Source organism: Ogataea parapolymorpha, chromosome VI, assembly GCF_000187245.1.
Source record: "Ogataea parapolymorpha DL-1 chromosome VI, whole genome shotgun sequence".
NCBI classification, from domain to species: Eukaryota; Fungi; Ascomycota; class Pichiomycetes; order Pichiales; family Pichiaceae; genus Ogataea; species Ogataea parapolymorpha.
Genome location: NC_027861.1, coordinates 1,009,454 through 1,023,043, shown reverse-complemented (window position 1 = coordinate 1,023,043; position 13,590 = coordinate 1,009,454). Strand labels below are relative to the sequence as shown.

At 41.1% G+C, this 13,590-nt stretch overlaps 10 protein-coding genes across 10 annotated transcripts; 5 read left to right on the top strand and 5 right to left on the bottom strand.

Moving 5' to 3' along the window:
• Positions 1 to 210: 210 nt before the first annotated feature.
• On the top strand, positions 211 to 1,524 carry HPODL_01710 (Protoheme IX farnesyltransferase, mitochondrial; the record flags this gene model as incomplete). Its single annotated transcript, XM_014078226.1, has 1 exon — positions 211 to 1,524. One exon carries the CDS (start codon positions 211 to 213, stop codon positions 1,522 to 1,524), a length of 1,314 nt encoding a protein of 437 aa, XP_013933701.1.
• Positions 1,525 to 1,689: 165 nt separating this feature from the next.
• On the top strand, positions 1,690 to 2,652 carry HPODL_01709 (uncharacterized protein; the record flags this gene model as incomplete). The annotated part of the gene is made up of 1 exon (XM_014078225.1): positions 1,690 to 2,652. The coding sequence occupies one exon, from the start codon at positions 1,690 to 1,692 to the stop codon at positions 2,650 to 2,652; it is 963 nt and encodes a 320-aa protein (XP_013933700.1).
• Positions 2,653 to 2,711: 59 nt separating this feature from the next.
• Positions 2,712 to 3,675, bottom strand: HPODL_01708 (Protein phosphatase; the record flags this gene model as incomplete). The annotated part of the gene is made up of 2 exons (XM_014078224.1): positions 2,712 to 2,770; positions 2,838 to 3,675. 2 exons carry the CDS (start codon positions 3,673 to 3,675, stop codon positions 2,712 to 2,714), a joined length of 897 nt encoding a protein of 298 aa, XP_013933699.1.
• A 172-nt stretch (positions 3,676 to 3,847) lies between these two features.
• HPODL_01707 (PAB1-binding protein 1) lies at positions 3,848 to 6,114 on the bottom strand (the record flags this gene model as incomplete). Its single annotated transcript, XM_014078223.1, has 3 exons — positions 3,848 to 4,648; positions 4,764 to 5,284; positions 5,382 to 6,114. The coding sequence occupies 3 exons, from the start codon at positions 6,112 to 6,114 to the stop codon at positions 3,848 to 3,850; spliced, it is 2,055 nt and encodes a 684-aa protein (XP_013933698.1).
• Positions 6,115 to 6,445: 331 nt separating this feature from the next.
• HPODL_05304 (putative membrane protein) lies at positions 6,446 to 6,710 on the top strand (the record flags this gene model as incomplete). The annotated part of the gene is made up of 2 exons (XM_014078222.1): positions 6,446 to 6,478; positions 6,522 to 6,710. The coding sequence occupies 2 exons, from the start codon at positions 6,446 to 6,448 to the stop codon at positions 6,708 to 6,710; spliced, it is 222 nt and encodes a 73-aa protein (XP_013933697.1).
• Positions 6,711 to 6,805: 95 nt separating this feature from the next.
• On the bottom strand, positions 6,806 to 7,465 carry HPODL_01706 (uncharacterized protein; the record flags this gene model as incomplete). The annotated part of the gene is made up of 1 exon (XM_014078221.1): positions 6,806 to 7,465. One exon carries the CDS (start codon positions 7,463 to 7,465, stop codon positions 6,806 to 6,808), a length of 660 nt encoding a protein of 219 aa, XP_013933696.1.
• Positions 7,466 to 7,733: 268 nt separating this feature from the next.
• HPODL_01705 (Subunit F of the eight-subunit V1 peripheral membrane domain of vacuolar H+-ATPase (V-ATPase)) lies at positions 7,734 to 8,093 on the top strand (the record flags this gene model as incomplete). Its single annotated transcript, XM_014078220.1, has 1 exon — positions 7,734 to 8,093. The coding sequence occupies one exon, from the start codon at positions 7,734 to 7,736 to the stop codon at positions 8,091 to 8,093; it is 360 nt and encodes a 119-aa protein (XP_013933695.1).
• Positions 8,094 to 8,184: 91 nt separating this feature from the next.
• Positions 8,185 to 9,759, bottom strand: HPODL_01704 (Chitin biosynthesis protein CHS5; the record flags this gene model as incomplete). Its single annotated transcript, XM_014078219.1, has 1 exon — positions 8,185 to 9,759. The coding sequence occupies one exon, from the start codon at positions 9,757 to 9,759 to the stop codon at positions 8,185 to 8,187; it is 1,575 nt and encodes a 524-aa protein (XP_013933694.1).
• A 79-nt stretch (positions 9,760 to 9,838) lies between these two features.
• On the top strand, positions 9,839 to 12,238 carry HPODL_01703 (Nucleoporin NUP84; the record flags this gene model as incomplete). The annotated part of the gene is made up of 1 exon (XM_014078218.1): positions 9,839 to 12,238. One exon carries the CDS (start codon positions 9,839 to 9,841, stop codon positions 12,236 to 12,238), a length of 2,400 nt encoding a protein of 799 aa, XP_013933693.1.
• A 33-nt stretch (positions 12,239 to 12,271) lies between these two features.
• HPODL_01702 (26S proteasome regulatory subunit rpn6) lies at positions 12,272 to 13,552 on the bottom strand (the record flags this gene model as incomplete). Its single annotated transcript, XM_014078217.1, has 1 exon — positions 12,272 to 13,552. One exon carries the CDS (start codon positions 13,550 to 13,552, stop codon positions 12,272 to 12,274), a length of 1,281 nt encoding a protein of 426 aa, XP_013933692.1.
• Between the last annotated feature and the right edge of the window lie 38 nt (positions 13,553 to 13,590).

The following is a 13,590-nucleotide window of genomic DNA, read 5'->3' as shown; positions in this document are numbered from 1 at the left end:
TGTAATCGTAATCTTGTCGCGTTACCCGTCTAAGAAACCTGGAAAAAAATGCATATCTTGCAAAACTTAGAACAGGCCTAACTTTGATTGTCCTTCGGCACTCTTAAGCCTCTGCGATCAAGAATGATGTGGAAGATGCAAATCTCGGGGATACCTTTGTTCTCAAATCCTAACGTATGTTGGGTTCCGATTACTGTGTTCCACTCGACGATGAAAACCCCATTCACCAAAATATCACGAAGATTTTATTATTACTCAAACGAACAGTTGAATAACGTTGCTATAAATTTCGACCGTAACGATGTCCAGCGCAAAACTAAAAAGAAACTTAACTTACAGTTTGATCCAAACTACAAGCTGTTAAATTTACCGTATACATCGAAGTCAATCCCCGCTTTGGCTTCTGAGGATTCTACGAATGTCATCAAATCAGTCGCTAAGTCGGCTTTGGCCTGCCATCCTCGACCTGATATATCGCATATTCCATTTGAGGTCAAACCTAAAACTGAAATTGCTAAGAAGTCTTCAGTTCTACAACGCGTGTTACAGGACGAGAGTCCGAATTTGAAACAACTGTGCGCTCCGTATTTGGCACTTACAAAACCTCAACTGACATTCCTTATCATGTTATCATCCATATGTTCGTATGCTTTAGCTCCTAATTCTACAAGTTTGTCAGAATTTGTTTGCTTAACTCTAGGGACGCTAATGGCTTCTGGAAGCGCTAATGCTATCAACATGGGAAGAGAACCCGAATTCGATAGGCTGATGATAAGAACGCAAGCTCGTCCTGTTGTCAATGGATCTGTTACACCTAATGAGGCCTTCATCTTTGCATCGATGACTGGCTTGCTTGGTTGCACAATTCTATATTATGGAGTTAATCCAATAGTTGCTGCATTGGGACTCACCAATATTGTCCTCTACTCATGGATCTACACGTCTTTGAAAAGGGTGTCAATCCTGAACACTTGGGTTGGTGCAGTTGTGGGGGCTATCCCGCCCTTAATGGGATGGGCCGCATGTTCAAGTTTGAGTGATCCAGGCGCATGGTGTTTGGCTTTACTGTTGTACGCATGGCAATTCCCGCACTTCAACTCCCTAAGTCATAACATTCGTGATGAATATAAGCGTGCAGGTTATGTCATGGCCGCTTATGAGAATCCAAAATTGAACGCCAGAGTTTCCTTAAGGTACTCAATACTGATGTTTCTGATTTGTTTTGGATTGTGCTACTACAACGTGACCGATCCACTGTTTATGCTTGACTCTAGTGTTTTGAATGGATGGATGGCATACATGTCCTTCAGATTTTGGTGGCAACAACGTTTGAACTACTCGCGTAAAGTTCAAGAAAGCGGCGGCCCATCTCAAAAAGCTATCGATTTAGCCAACTATTATGCTAAGAAGACTTTTTGGAGCTCTATATGGCAACTGCCTGTGGTATTGGTCTTGGCAATGCTTCACAAAAAAGGACAGTGGGATAGATTTTTCCAAAGCGAAGAAAGACATTTAACAGCTTGACTTGTGCAAAGATGTTTAGTTTAGCTCATGTAAATAGACCCTCAAAAAAATAAAATGTCTGAATATTGTGGTTTTTTTTGAGCGCCTGTTCAAGTGTTGATCATTTTGGCTTCTTCATTTATGTATTTACCAGATCTGATCCCCCGTGATGCGCATCATTTATGGATGCTGGAGTCTAACACAAGACAATCCACAAAACCACAGGAGAGAGGATCTGATATCAATGCAAGCCGATTTCCCCCTCTGTCGTCGTATTCACCTGCATTGCCAACCCCGATCAGAATATCAGACGCGTCTAGTGGGTTGATAATATTACGATCAGAACAAGCAAGCAATACTACGTTAGAGTATTTGGCAACTTCCATATCCCAAGATTTGACATATCTTAGCGACCTCAGCAAAGTTGGCTATAGTTACCTGAAACCGATGGGACTTGAAAAAAGCATGAAGCAAATATCTGAGGAGGAAGATCACGATGATGATCCTATCAACTTCGAAGGTGGGGATGCGTTTACAGCTGCAGACGAAGACGAAGAGGTGGACAACATTGTTGGTAATAGTGTTGAGGAGCTTACTCATTCCCTTCATTTGAACAATGATACAGAAGCCGATCTTGATGCTGATATTCCAAACAATGATGCCTACTCTCTGGATTTCAACACTGATAGTGGTGGTGTTGACAATGATGATGATGATGATGATGATGATAGCGACGGCGGCGCTGGCATCATGCGTGATGACAACGCTGTCATTAATGATGCGGAAGCATTCATGGCCTCTGAGGAATATCAAGATGATCATAGCATTTCGATTAATTGCCCAACCGAGAATGATTCAAACCCCCCAACCGCATATGTTGCGACTGATAATGTACTGCTCCATTCTGGGCCTCTTACGTCAACAACTGCGACGACTGAAACGTCTGCATCAAACCAAATAAGAACTGGTCGTGCTGGTCGAGAAGGAGATGAGACTGCAACAGGTGACACCTCTCCACAAACTCCATATATGCATTCGCATGATCATGCTGATTTACAAGACAGTCCCTGTTTAAGGTCCCCCGGGCTGAGAATAGATGTTCATGCAAACACCACCAGGTCATCTGATTATGACATGACTATAGAGTAATTATCCATCCGTCAAGGAAGCTAGAGGATTTCGTACAAGCGATTCGGATTTCCCCTGGCTTATTTCATCAACCTTAGCTTTCTGCAAGTGAATTGCTGGGACCATCCATTTTCCACAGCTACAACGAGAGCCTCTCCATGAATACGCTCCTACTTTGGCCTTACATTTGGGGCACAGAAATTTACCCTCCAATTCGCTTAGTGATAATTCTGGTTGCATCCACTTGAGCGGCTCGACGAAGTAATGTGTACACTCATTTGCGCCCCTCTGAATGTTCCTCACTCTTTTTGATTTGAAAGCGTTTTTAACGAAAAACGCTTGCTTATCTTTGTCACCTGATGGTGGTTCATGAGGTATGAATGATGTTGAATTTGCAAGCATACCCCTACATCTTCTGCACCTCAAAACACTCGATACGTTGATATTAGTGGAATCGTCTCCATATAAGTCGTCAGATTTAACTAAAGCCTCATGATTATCGCAGCCAAGTTCCAATACCATTTGTTTATATGTTGGAATACCCTCCAGTATTTTCGTACTATCTTGACAACCCAGCTCTTCGTATAGTTTCAGCTGATGTAGAAAGGTATCATTGGGGCAAACGTCTGACTTAACCCGTTTCATTGCATAAAGTGCAACTTTTAGACTCATCTGATAGTATTTCATTAAAAAAGCTGCCAAAATTGTTGGAGATCTAGAACATCCAGCATTGCAATGTATTAGAATGTTAGATTTATGCTTCGCTGCTTTCGCGGTATCGGGTGTCTGGTCAGAATTTCCATAAAGGGCGAAGCAAATGAAACGATTCGTTTGTTCAAAAAAAGCTATTATATTAGACTTTTCATCATCGTCCACTGAAATTTGAAGGTGACGATAAGGATCCTTAGTATAAAATTCAGGTATACTTTGTTTCTGTACCGAGATAATATACTCTATTCCGTGGTCATTTCTTATGTCCAAACCTTTGTAAAGGGGCTCCACCGAGCTTATGTAGATGCCCCCCAATATTCTGTATACTGACATTGTGTAAGTAGGTCTCAAAAAATCAAAAAATTAATTTTATCCCGAAAAGGCAAAGGTTTTTTATTGCAGACTTAGTGCTTGCTTACTACAACGTTCTGATGAAGATCATATACTTTGCGCTAGTTTCCCAGTCCAGCGCTCTGCATGAAATCACATGATCCCTGGATGCTTTTCAAAATTTGTAACCATTTCCGCCCCTAGCGTTCAGTTGTTGCTGGGTGTTGTAATGGTTCCTTGAGTTTCGATGCCCTTGCTGTCTCATTGATACCGGTATAGCACCACTCGCAAGATTCTGGTTTTGAGGAATTCCATAGGCCATCTGTGGCACGCTTGGTGGCGGCTGGTAAAAAGGAATGAATTGAGGCTGTTGAAATTGAGGAACCACAAATGTGGGCTGGGGCATGTGCATATTGTGAGGATCCATTTGCATAGGCTGAGCCATCATTACAGGCTGAGGCACTGGTGGATGCTGTTGAGGTGGAGGAGCCATCATTGGGAAAGGTTGAGCTGAGACTTGATACATCCTTTTTTGCATCGGTGGTATTGTCGCTGGAGACCCAATCCACTCAGGCTGTTTTGAAAATGCCATTTTGTATGATTCCTCAACGGTCGATGGCCAAGTTGGAGGCGTCGCAAAAGGTTTTTCGATATTAATTATAAGAACATTCTTCGTTTCGTTCTTTTCCTCATACTCGATCCGCGCCTTGATAAGCACGTTAAATTTGGTGTTGAAAAAACTTCCACAGGTACTACGAATTGGTAACTCCTTTGGCGATTTACCTGTAGGGAAAAAAGATGCTGCTTCTTTCTTGTTGCGCTGCTGCGGAGATTGTACTATCTCACCGGAGTTTAAAGCTGGAGAGTTTCTTGAAGACGAAAAGCTTGGAGAAAAGGGAACTGAATTTGGGTTCATCTTGAATGTGGGAGCAGTCCTTGGGTCCATCTTTTTTTTACTCAAAATAGGGGTGGGGGTCTTGGAATCGGTATTGATGTCTGCAGTTCTCGAGTGATCATCTTCTTCTTCACTTTTCTGCACTTTTTCGCTGTCTTTTGTTCCGGACTTTTTTCATTATCTCATTCTGTTTTACTTTATCTTTCGAAAGTATAGGAAGTAAATCTGGAGGAATCTTTGATGGCACTTTGAAGGTTGCCGAGAATTCCCGTAACGAATTGATTTCATTCTGGTGATTAAACTTCCGGCTTTCAGTCGTTGTGTTTTTCAGGCGCTCAGAGTGAGAAGCATGTGTCTGGTGGTCACTAGAGCCGTGATCATGTGCATCCAAGCCCACAGATGACTCGAGAGTAGCATCTTTTCTGTGTTCAGTGGCTGAGCTGGTAACTATGGCAGGATCACCATGAAAGTTGGCACCACGCTGTCTAGGAGGTACGTACTTCCCTGTGGCAGTCGATCTCAATTCAGTCTTATGATCTTTGGTGTTAGCCCTCAACATTCCGAGTAGTAATGCGTCGCCCTCGTTTTGAGAGGCAGGCTCTCTGGCAACACCTGAATATTTGTCTTCTTCGTCAACTCCGCTATCATCTACTATAATACCTCTCTCTTCAGCAAGGTGTATATTACCATTGTGGCCTTGAGACTCAATTTCCCTTGCTATTTTCTCAGCTTCCTTCAACCTTTGTTCGTAGTCTGGCGCATTTTTTAGAGATTTTGGTGGTGTACAAATCCTCGTCGTACGTGGACTGGATACCAAATTTACGTTCGTTCACTTCGAATTGATCCCAATGGACGTTTGAGTCGGCGTCCCCCAAACCTTCGGTCAATCTTGCATCAATATCTTCATCCGGTACCCATTTCTGCAATTCTCTCTCGTGGAATGCAGAGTTAGCCGATATATCGATGTCTGTCCTAAAACTTCTGCCTGAGGTATTCAATCTCGGTTTTCCAGATTGCTGAATAGGTTCGAAATCCACATCTTCGAATTCCATCTTCAGTATATCCTTTTCAGAAAAAATTAGCGTCTCCGGAAGCTCAGCTTTATTATTGACCTCTTCTGATGGGGTAAACGAACCTTTTTTCAGTTGCGGGTATTTCAAAATTAAACCAACTCCTGAATCCGTGATGTCACCACTGGTGTATAAAATTCCATCATAAGTAGCTCCGGAGTTGGTAGTTATTCTACTTTTACAACCAATACTCCGGATAAGTCCAAACAATAATCGATCGTTCATATGCCTCAACGATGCTTCTTGGTCCTGCGCTGAGTTCGCCAGATGGTACGCAGGTTGATTTCCTTGAGTTGTGCCCACCTGAGCAGCGCTATTTGCCTTTCTTCCATTGGCCGCGAACGTGGACGCACTGTAATTGGGTGCTGAGGATACATTGATATGTGACCAATTTTTCGAGCCTGTACGACGGTGCTGATTCCCTCCAGTGAATTTGGAGCCAGATGGGTTATTCGACTGGCTGCCTCTTGAAGTCATCTACGGTTGGAATGAGCCAAAATATGAATCCAATCGAACAATACTGGTATCTAAAGTGAAACTTAATAGGACTACCACAGACTCCTTATCCTCAATTTTCGACTCGTTGAATCTTGGCACGTAATGAGGTTATGTGCACTGTAATCGACGCGTCTAACATCGTTCGACCTCCAAGCACCTTAACGGAGCTCATAACCAAAAAAATTAAGACTAACTAAAATTTGCTGATTGGTCCTTCAATAAAGTTGAATCGTGCAATAATAGACTGATTTGTTTTTTTCATCAGCAACAGGAATTAAGCGACTTTAAGTAGCATTGAAGTGACACAAGAATGAGACCAACCAATCCAACATTCAACGCTGCCGTAAGTATACCTCCCAAATTTATTAATGGACTAACGTATCCAGAAATCGAGCTCCTTTATTAAAAGTATTCCAGTTGAATTATATCCGCTGTTCGCAGCCTGCGGAATGGCATGCGTTTCCGCCATCTACTTCTCCTCCAAGAAATTGAGAACAGACAAGACGTTGAAGCTGGGGAGAGAGGTCCCCAAGTTTGACGACAAGTTGGAGGAAGTCATCAGCAAACAAGAGTGAAGTACTGTAAGCAAACTTTCTTATACATTAGAATCAATGCTATATCAAGGTGTCCTAGGTATGTGCCAATCTAGTTCAGTATAAATTAGCAAACATCAATGACTCTCGTCATCTTTCAAATTCGTATAAACCTGTGTAACGTCGTCAAGATCTTCTATACTTGCGATAAATTTCTCGTAAACGGTTCTGGTCTCTCCATCGGTAATGCGAGTTGCCATTTCGGCTTTTGGCATAAAACCAATCTGCATCTCCTTAATCTTGTAATCACTTTTCAATTCATTTGCAATCCTTCCGAATTCTGCGGGATCAGTAATAACTTCTACGAGGTTACTTTCTTCATCAACTTCCTGTATATCCTCGGCTCCCAGCTCTAAGATCTTCTCGAAAGCGGCATCAAAATCCGATTTCTCTATATCAATCAAAATCATTCCCTTTTTATCAAACATATAGCTTGTAGGAGTCATGCTCAAGCCGTATTTGTTAAAACAGGGCCTCAGGAACCCCAATGTTCTATTTTTGTTATCTGTTATTGCCTCGACAACTATTGCTACCCCACCAGGTGCCATGCCTTCATACAGTACCGTCTCCATTTTATCCTGCGATTTGAGCTCTCCGGTTCCTCTCTTTATGGCTGTCTCAATCACTCTTTTAGGTATGTTCATGGATTTCGCTTGATCAATTGCATTACTGAGCTGAATATTCTTCGACAAGTCTGCTCCGCCTACTTTGGCAAGCATTGTCAGTTTCGATGACATCTTGAAAGAAATAGCTGCTTTAGCGGCGTCATTTGCTGCCTTCTTATGCTTTATATTTGCCCATTTACTATGCCCGGCGAATGGATAAATCGATGAATGGAATCCTCGAGTCTTGCTAGTTTCAGCAAGCCTCTTGTAGATTTTGGAAGATAAACGAAACATCAAACTTACAGTTGTAATTTCGAGAGAGAAGTAAAAAAGAAAAAAAAATATGGCTGCCAAATTTCTCGGATAGCGTTGTTCATAACGTAAGGTCACAGCATTCGCTATGGAGGCAAATAAAAACAGAACGTTGATCGCAGTCATGGGTGATGAGGACACCATCACAGGCATGTTGCTCGCGGGGATAGGGCAAGTGTCAAACGAACCGAACAAAGAAAAAAACTTCCTGGTTTGCACTGATAACACAAAAGAAGAAGAACTCGAATTATACTTCAACCAATTTGTTCAGAGAGATGATATTGCGATTCTTCTGATTAATCAGCATATTGCGGAGAGGATCAGGTTACTCATAGATATGTTTACAAATCCTTTTCCAGCCATACTTGAAATACCTTCCAAGGATCACCCATATGACCCCGAAAAAGACTCAGTCTTGAGAAGAGTGAGAAGATTATTTGGTGAATAGACCCATTTTACTTGTCACAAATATATGTGAGATTCCAATAGCTCAGAGTTACTCGCGAGAACTTAAGTCTGTACTGTAAATAATGACCTATTTACCTTTTCTTTTTGTTTTTCTTCCTCTTTCCGCCTATGTTCTTCTTCTCTGACAAGACACTGGATAATTCTTGCGGCTCATTTTCTTCTAATGGCTTTTGATCAAGTTTCGTAGGCGAAGACTCTAAACCACTACTTTGTAGGTTGGTAGTCTCTGCATCGGCAGAGAACTCGGGCTTTTCAATAGCGCCCTGTTCAGAAACAGATTCAACAGACTTAGTATTTTCTCCCTCAAAATTATCAGAAATGCCATGCTGATCGTTAGAGACAGCGGTGTCTGGCACTTCTGATATATCATTCAATGAGGTCTGACTCATGTCTCGTGAGTTTACTTCCATTTTGTCCTCTTGTATGCATTGATTCAGGCCTTCATTTCGTAACTCTGCTAGAGAAGAATGGTCATGCCACTTCATCGTCTCTTCAGAAACCTCGTTGGCATCATGAGAATTGTCTTTTTCCTGAGCTTCTTCAGTTTCCTCTTGATTTGAGCCGTTATCATTGTCAATAGGAGAGCCTGATTCAGTGAGCTTTGATGCGTGTACTTTCTCCTTTTCTTCTACTAGAGTTTCTGCCTCCACTGAAGTCCCCTCGACGTCGACTTTCGAACTAGTTGGTTCTTTCTCTTCATTAAGCCGTTCCTCAAACATCTCCCTAGGATCGATTGTGTTCTTTCCATTCCTGTCTCTTGAGTTCGGATTGATTTCATTAGTGCTGTCAGTCTGCACCCTATTTTGGCTTTGGTCTACCTCAGATCTAGTTGAGTCCCAAAACTCTTTCTCCTTCCAAATAGGATTTTCAGAGTCTAGATAAAACTTGCTGACACCGACAATCCGACGTTCCAGTTCACAAGCCTTCAGCCACTCAGGACGTACGATAGGAATGTTGAGTGATTTCGCTTTTTCATACTCAGAACCTGTTTTGCGAGTACATATAAATTGCGTCGTATCAATTTTCACCTCCCTCGATATCGGCCTTGCTCCAATTTTGTTGAGTGATTGTTCTATGTCTTGCAAAGTAAACGGCTCACTATCAAAATCAATCTCCCCAATGCAAACGGTTATACCGCTCAAATCTGTCATCTTGTGAGTTCTCAATTCAATAATGTTCGAGAGGTAGCTGCCAGCACTGGTCTCGAGCTTCAAATGAAATTTATACTGGGTATCAACCGGCAGCCCACTTAACTTGATGTTTTTTTTTGACAAAGGGCTCCTTATTTGCCCTATCTTTGTTCCATTCTTGTACAGTGTGAGAGATTTCAACTCAGCTGTGCCGAGCTCCAATGACTCCCATTCAAGAACGCAGGATGTTTGGGTAACGTTAACAATTTTGAGCTGAGGACATTTTGGTTCGTTTTTGCCAAAAGTGTTGAAAATCTCTTCCTGCAGCCTATCAAAGGTCGAATCCTCAGCTTCCTCCTGCTTGAGATCTCTTTCGCAGTGGATCTTAACGATAGATCCAGCCGATATTCCATCTGGCAGAAGAATAGTAGGGAACTCAATCAGGTGATGATCCTGTGTGAGTAATAATGCAAGCGATGCATCAAGTTTTCCTACGGTAAGAGAGACCTCGACCATTGTTGTGCAGCGTTATAAGGATGAAAGTTTCCAAACACCTTAATTAACTTTGAACACATCAGAACTGTCAAATTTAGTCATGGGCAAGCAAGTGTATTATTTTGATCAAATAATATTCAGTACCTTCAACAACATGTCTCTCAACTATTCGGATTTCCCTGAGGACCTCGCTACAAGTTATCCGTTTGAGAAAATTCCTCGACTAGATCCTCAAGTAGAAGATGCAAATGTCCATATCCACTTTGCAAAAGTTTTGAAAGATTTTAGAGTAAATTTCGGTCACCGTCTGGTTAACGAACTAATCAAAGATTTCCGAAAGTACTCGGCCCAAGAACTTCTGAGTTCCTACGAGCAGAATGCAGATCAAAGCATAGTCGAAAATTGGATTTTGGAAAGTCAATTTTGGGATTTGGTAGAAACAGTTTTTCAAGACAGATTTGTCAAGGATTTATCTAATCGTGATAAAGAGGTTCTGAGGATGAAAAAGATCAACAAATTTACCTCCAGATCTATTATGTCAGACAATGCTCTGATGCAGAATTCTGAGCTGTCCCGAATCTACCTCCTGATGAACTGGCTTTCGAAGAGCTTCAAACTTGATCTTATTAATAACGACAACAAAATTGATGTGAGCTCATTGCCTGCAACCAAATGGCTTAATACGAAAATGCGAATTCAATCCAACAATTTGAAAGATGCTCATGGGTATCTTGACGACGATTTTTATCTGCGCAACTCCAGCGATGATTTACATGATGATGATAGACGTGAGAATGATACTTTTTTCAAAGCTTGCTTCTATTTGCTTCTGTCCGGAGAGACAGAACAGCTATTTCAACTGTGTGAGAATACAAATAACTGGGGTTTCTCGCTCATATTGACAGCCTTGCAGGATTATATTGACCCTAGAGTTGAACTGGATGACAATGCTGCAAAGCCTGTAGGCGTGAAGAATACAATTTTGTGGAGACGCTCTTTGTACAGGTTATCTCAAGTCAACAATCTTTCTAAATATGAGGAAGCGTGCTACGGATTTCTCTGTGGAGACGTTGAATCGTGCCAACAGCAGGCTCGCTCCTGGGAATCTAAATTGCTGATTTACCTCAACAATATTTTCCTTTATGAGCTAGAACAAGCAATGGTCGCATCAGAGTATCCCTTGAGCTCAAATTCAACATCTGATTGGTGTGCTTTTCGACTTCCCCGACCACCAAAGGTTGTGGAAACCATTACTGATGCGTTGAATATGATAGCATCTTCTTCAGACCAAACTATCAAAGATCAAAGTCAGCATCCTCTTCGTGTTCTTATGGGGTCTGTAATGTCCGACAACGTTGAGACTCTCATGAGAAATTGTTTGGATTCACTTCAAAGTTTATTACTACGGTCTGCAGGAGGATTCGACTCGTTTGAACTCACCAGTGATGCTTATCTATTAAGGGTTCTTGTCCATTTCGCGATAGTTCTGGAACTGATTTTCGGTGATCAATTGATATCAAATACCGAATACACTGAGTTGCTGAGATCCTATATCTCAAGGCTGATTCTATACAAGCATTATGACTTGATTCCAATTTATATTTCCTTCATCCCCAAGGATGAAGATTTAGTGGATATATATTCACATTTGATTTCGCATTATCAATTTGAGAAAAGCGAGAGGGTCAAACAGCTCAAACTTATTAGACAGCTCAATTTGCCGTTAGAATCAATACTGAGAAAAAGTGCAACGACACTATTCAAATCCACCAAGCACATGTATATTTACGATCAAGAGATCTGTCTAAGCTCGGAAGTGGCCGATTGTGATCGCAAATTGTTTAGTACGGTTTACTGGTTCCATGATGCTGGTATGCTGTGCGACTGCATTGAATCTATGGTTTCCCTTTTCAGAAGGCTATTATTATGTGGAAAGGTTCAAGCTACTATTGAGATGCTTGAGTCATTTAACGTATCTGATGTTATTCGCGAATACAAATACAAGGTCGAATCATTGGAGGGAATCGATGAACTTCCGCATGGACTGTTTGTGATTCCAGCTTTCAAACTTGATGAGTTGATGCAGTACCAGATATTTGCGGAGAATTTCAAGAGTTTGAATGAATTTCAACGGAACAGTCTTTGCATGAAGTCTGAAGCTCTTATTGAAAATGTGCTAATAACTTCATCTTCTATAGAACAGCTCATTAAGTCGTTTTTGTTTGATCTTTCAAACGACCAGTTCATTGCCCTTGAGGACCGCAGAATCTATTGTGAGCTGAGACAGCTATACATACCTGCTTTATTCGACATGACGTTCAACTTGTTGATATCCTTCGAAAAACATTCAAGTGATTTGCTGATTAAAAAGGCAATGGAGCTAGTCCACTTATTAAGCTCAAACGAGTTTAGACTTTATGAGGTGTTCAGAGCAGCTAAAAAACTCAAATCGTTTCTGAAAAAGTTTGCTACTGTAAGCAGTGAGAATTACATATTCTGATAGTTAGGAAAGTAGCACTGATGTATTATAGTCTTACTCTAAAAGAGAAGCTTTTTCGTAAAGCAAGTCAACAACATTGGACATAGTTCTGATTACGTTCAAATTCAAATCATACATCTCGTCCTTAAGAGGCTCCTCATAAATTATAAGCCACCCATTTCCCTGATCAAGGACTCCATAAAACACTTTATCCAATATCATGTTACTCAGTTTGCTTTCGATAATGTTCTTAGGAAGCCCTATCATCGAACTTATGTGAGATATTTCGATGCAAGAATAAGGTTCTATCAATTTCAACAGATTTTTTTGAAATAGAGAGTCATAAAGATCTGCTAGGTGTGACCTTATAATCGGATCTTGGGTTAATTCAGTCACATACGATTTCAAACAATCCTCAAGTTCCTTCAAAGATCTATTTGAATGTGCCAATGAGACAGATTTCATAGCTTCTATGTCTTTTCCTTGAGCATATTTCGACACGTTCTTATTATTAAGAAGAGAGTTGACGTCATCAATTGAGTTCAGCATGATTTTGCATAACAGCATATATTTCAGCACCTTTATCGTCTTCTCTTCATCTGTATGAATCTGATAATTTTCGAATGCTTCATAAAAGTATGAAAATGCTGTACTAAAGTCTTTGTCTTCTGCATGCAAAATTCCACTCATCAAATCCAGCTCTGCCTGTAATTGTGACGGGCAGTAGATCGCGTTGGCTGAGGTTCTGGCCGAAGTTATTGCAGCTTTCGACTTTGCATGATTTTTCAGCTGAAAATGATTCTTTGACTCCAGAAGTTGAACTTCAACCAACGAAGATTTGTCATCCAATTTTTTGAACTCCCTCAACAAAGGGGATATCTCCGAGAGAGATTTCATGAACTCTTTATTTTTGTAAAAAAGAGAAGCTAGACGAATTTGTAATGCCTGTCTCAAAAAGGTACGCTTTTCATCAATTGCCCAATCAATGCATTCCTGAGTTGTTTTGATAGTTACAGAAAGTGCATCACTGAATTTGGAATGCTCGATTAAGTCAATCAAATTCTTAATGATTTTGGCTGTTTTCGATTTTGCAAAGGCGCCCATGGTATAACGAGCTTTTGAAACCAGCTCCACCAACTTCTCTTCATTGTTGTTATCACGATAGAGCTCACCAAGTTCTTGGATGCCTATCTCTTGCATATCAATGAGTTTTTCATTCCTGTGGTAAGTATCAGCAGACTTCAATTCGAGTATCTCTGTATATATTTGCTCTGCTTTACGAATGTCTCCATTTCTTGCTGCTGTGCGAGCATCCTCAAGCCTTGGAAGTGTCATTGTACCCTAAATCCTGATTATTCTCAAATCGACAACTT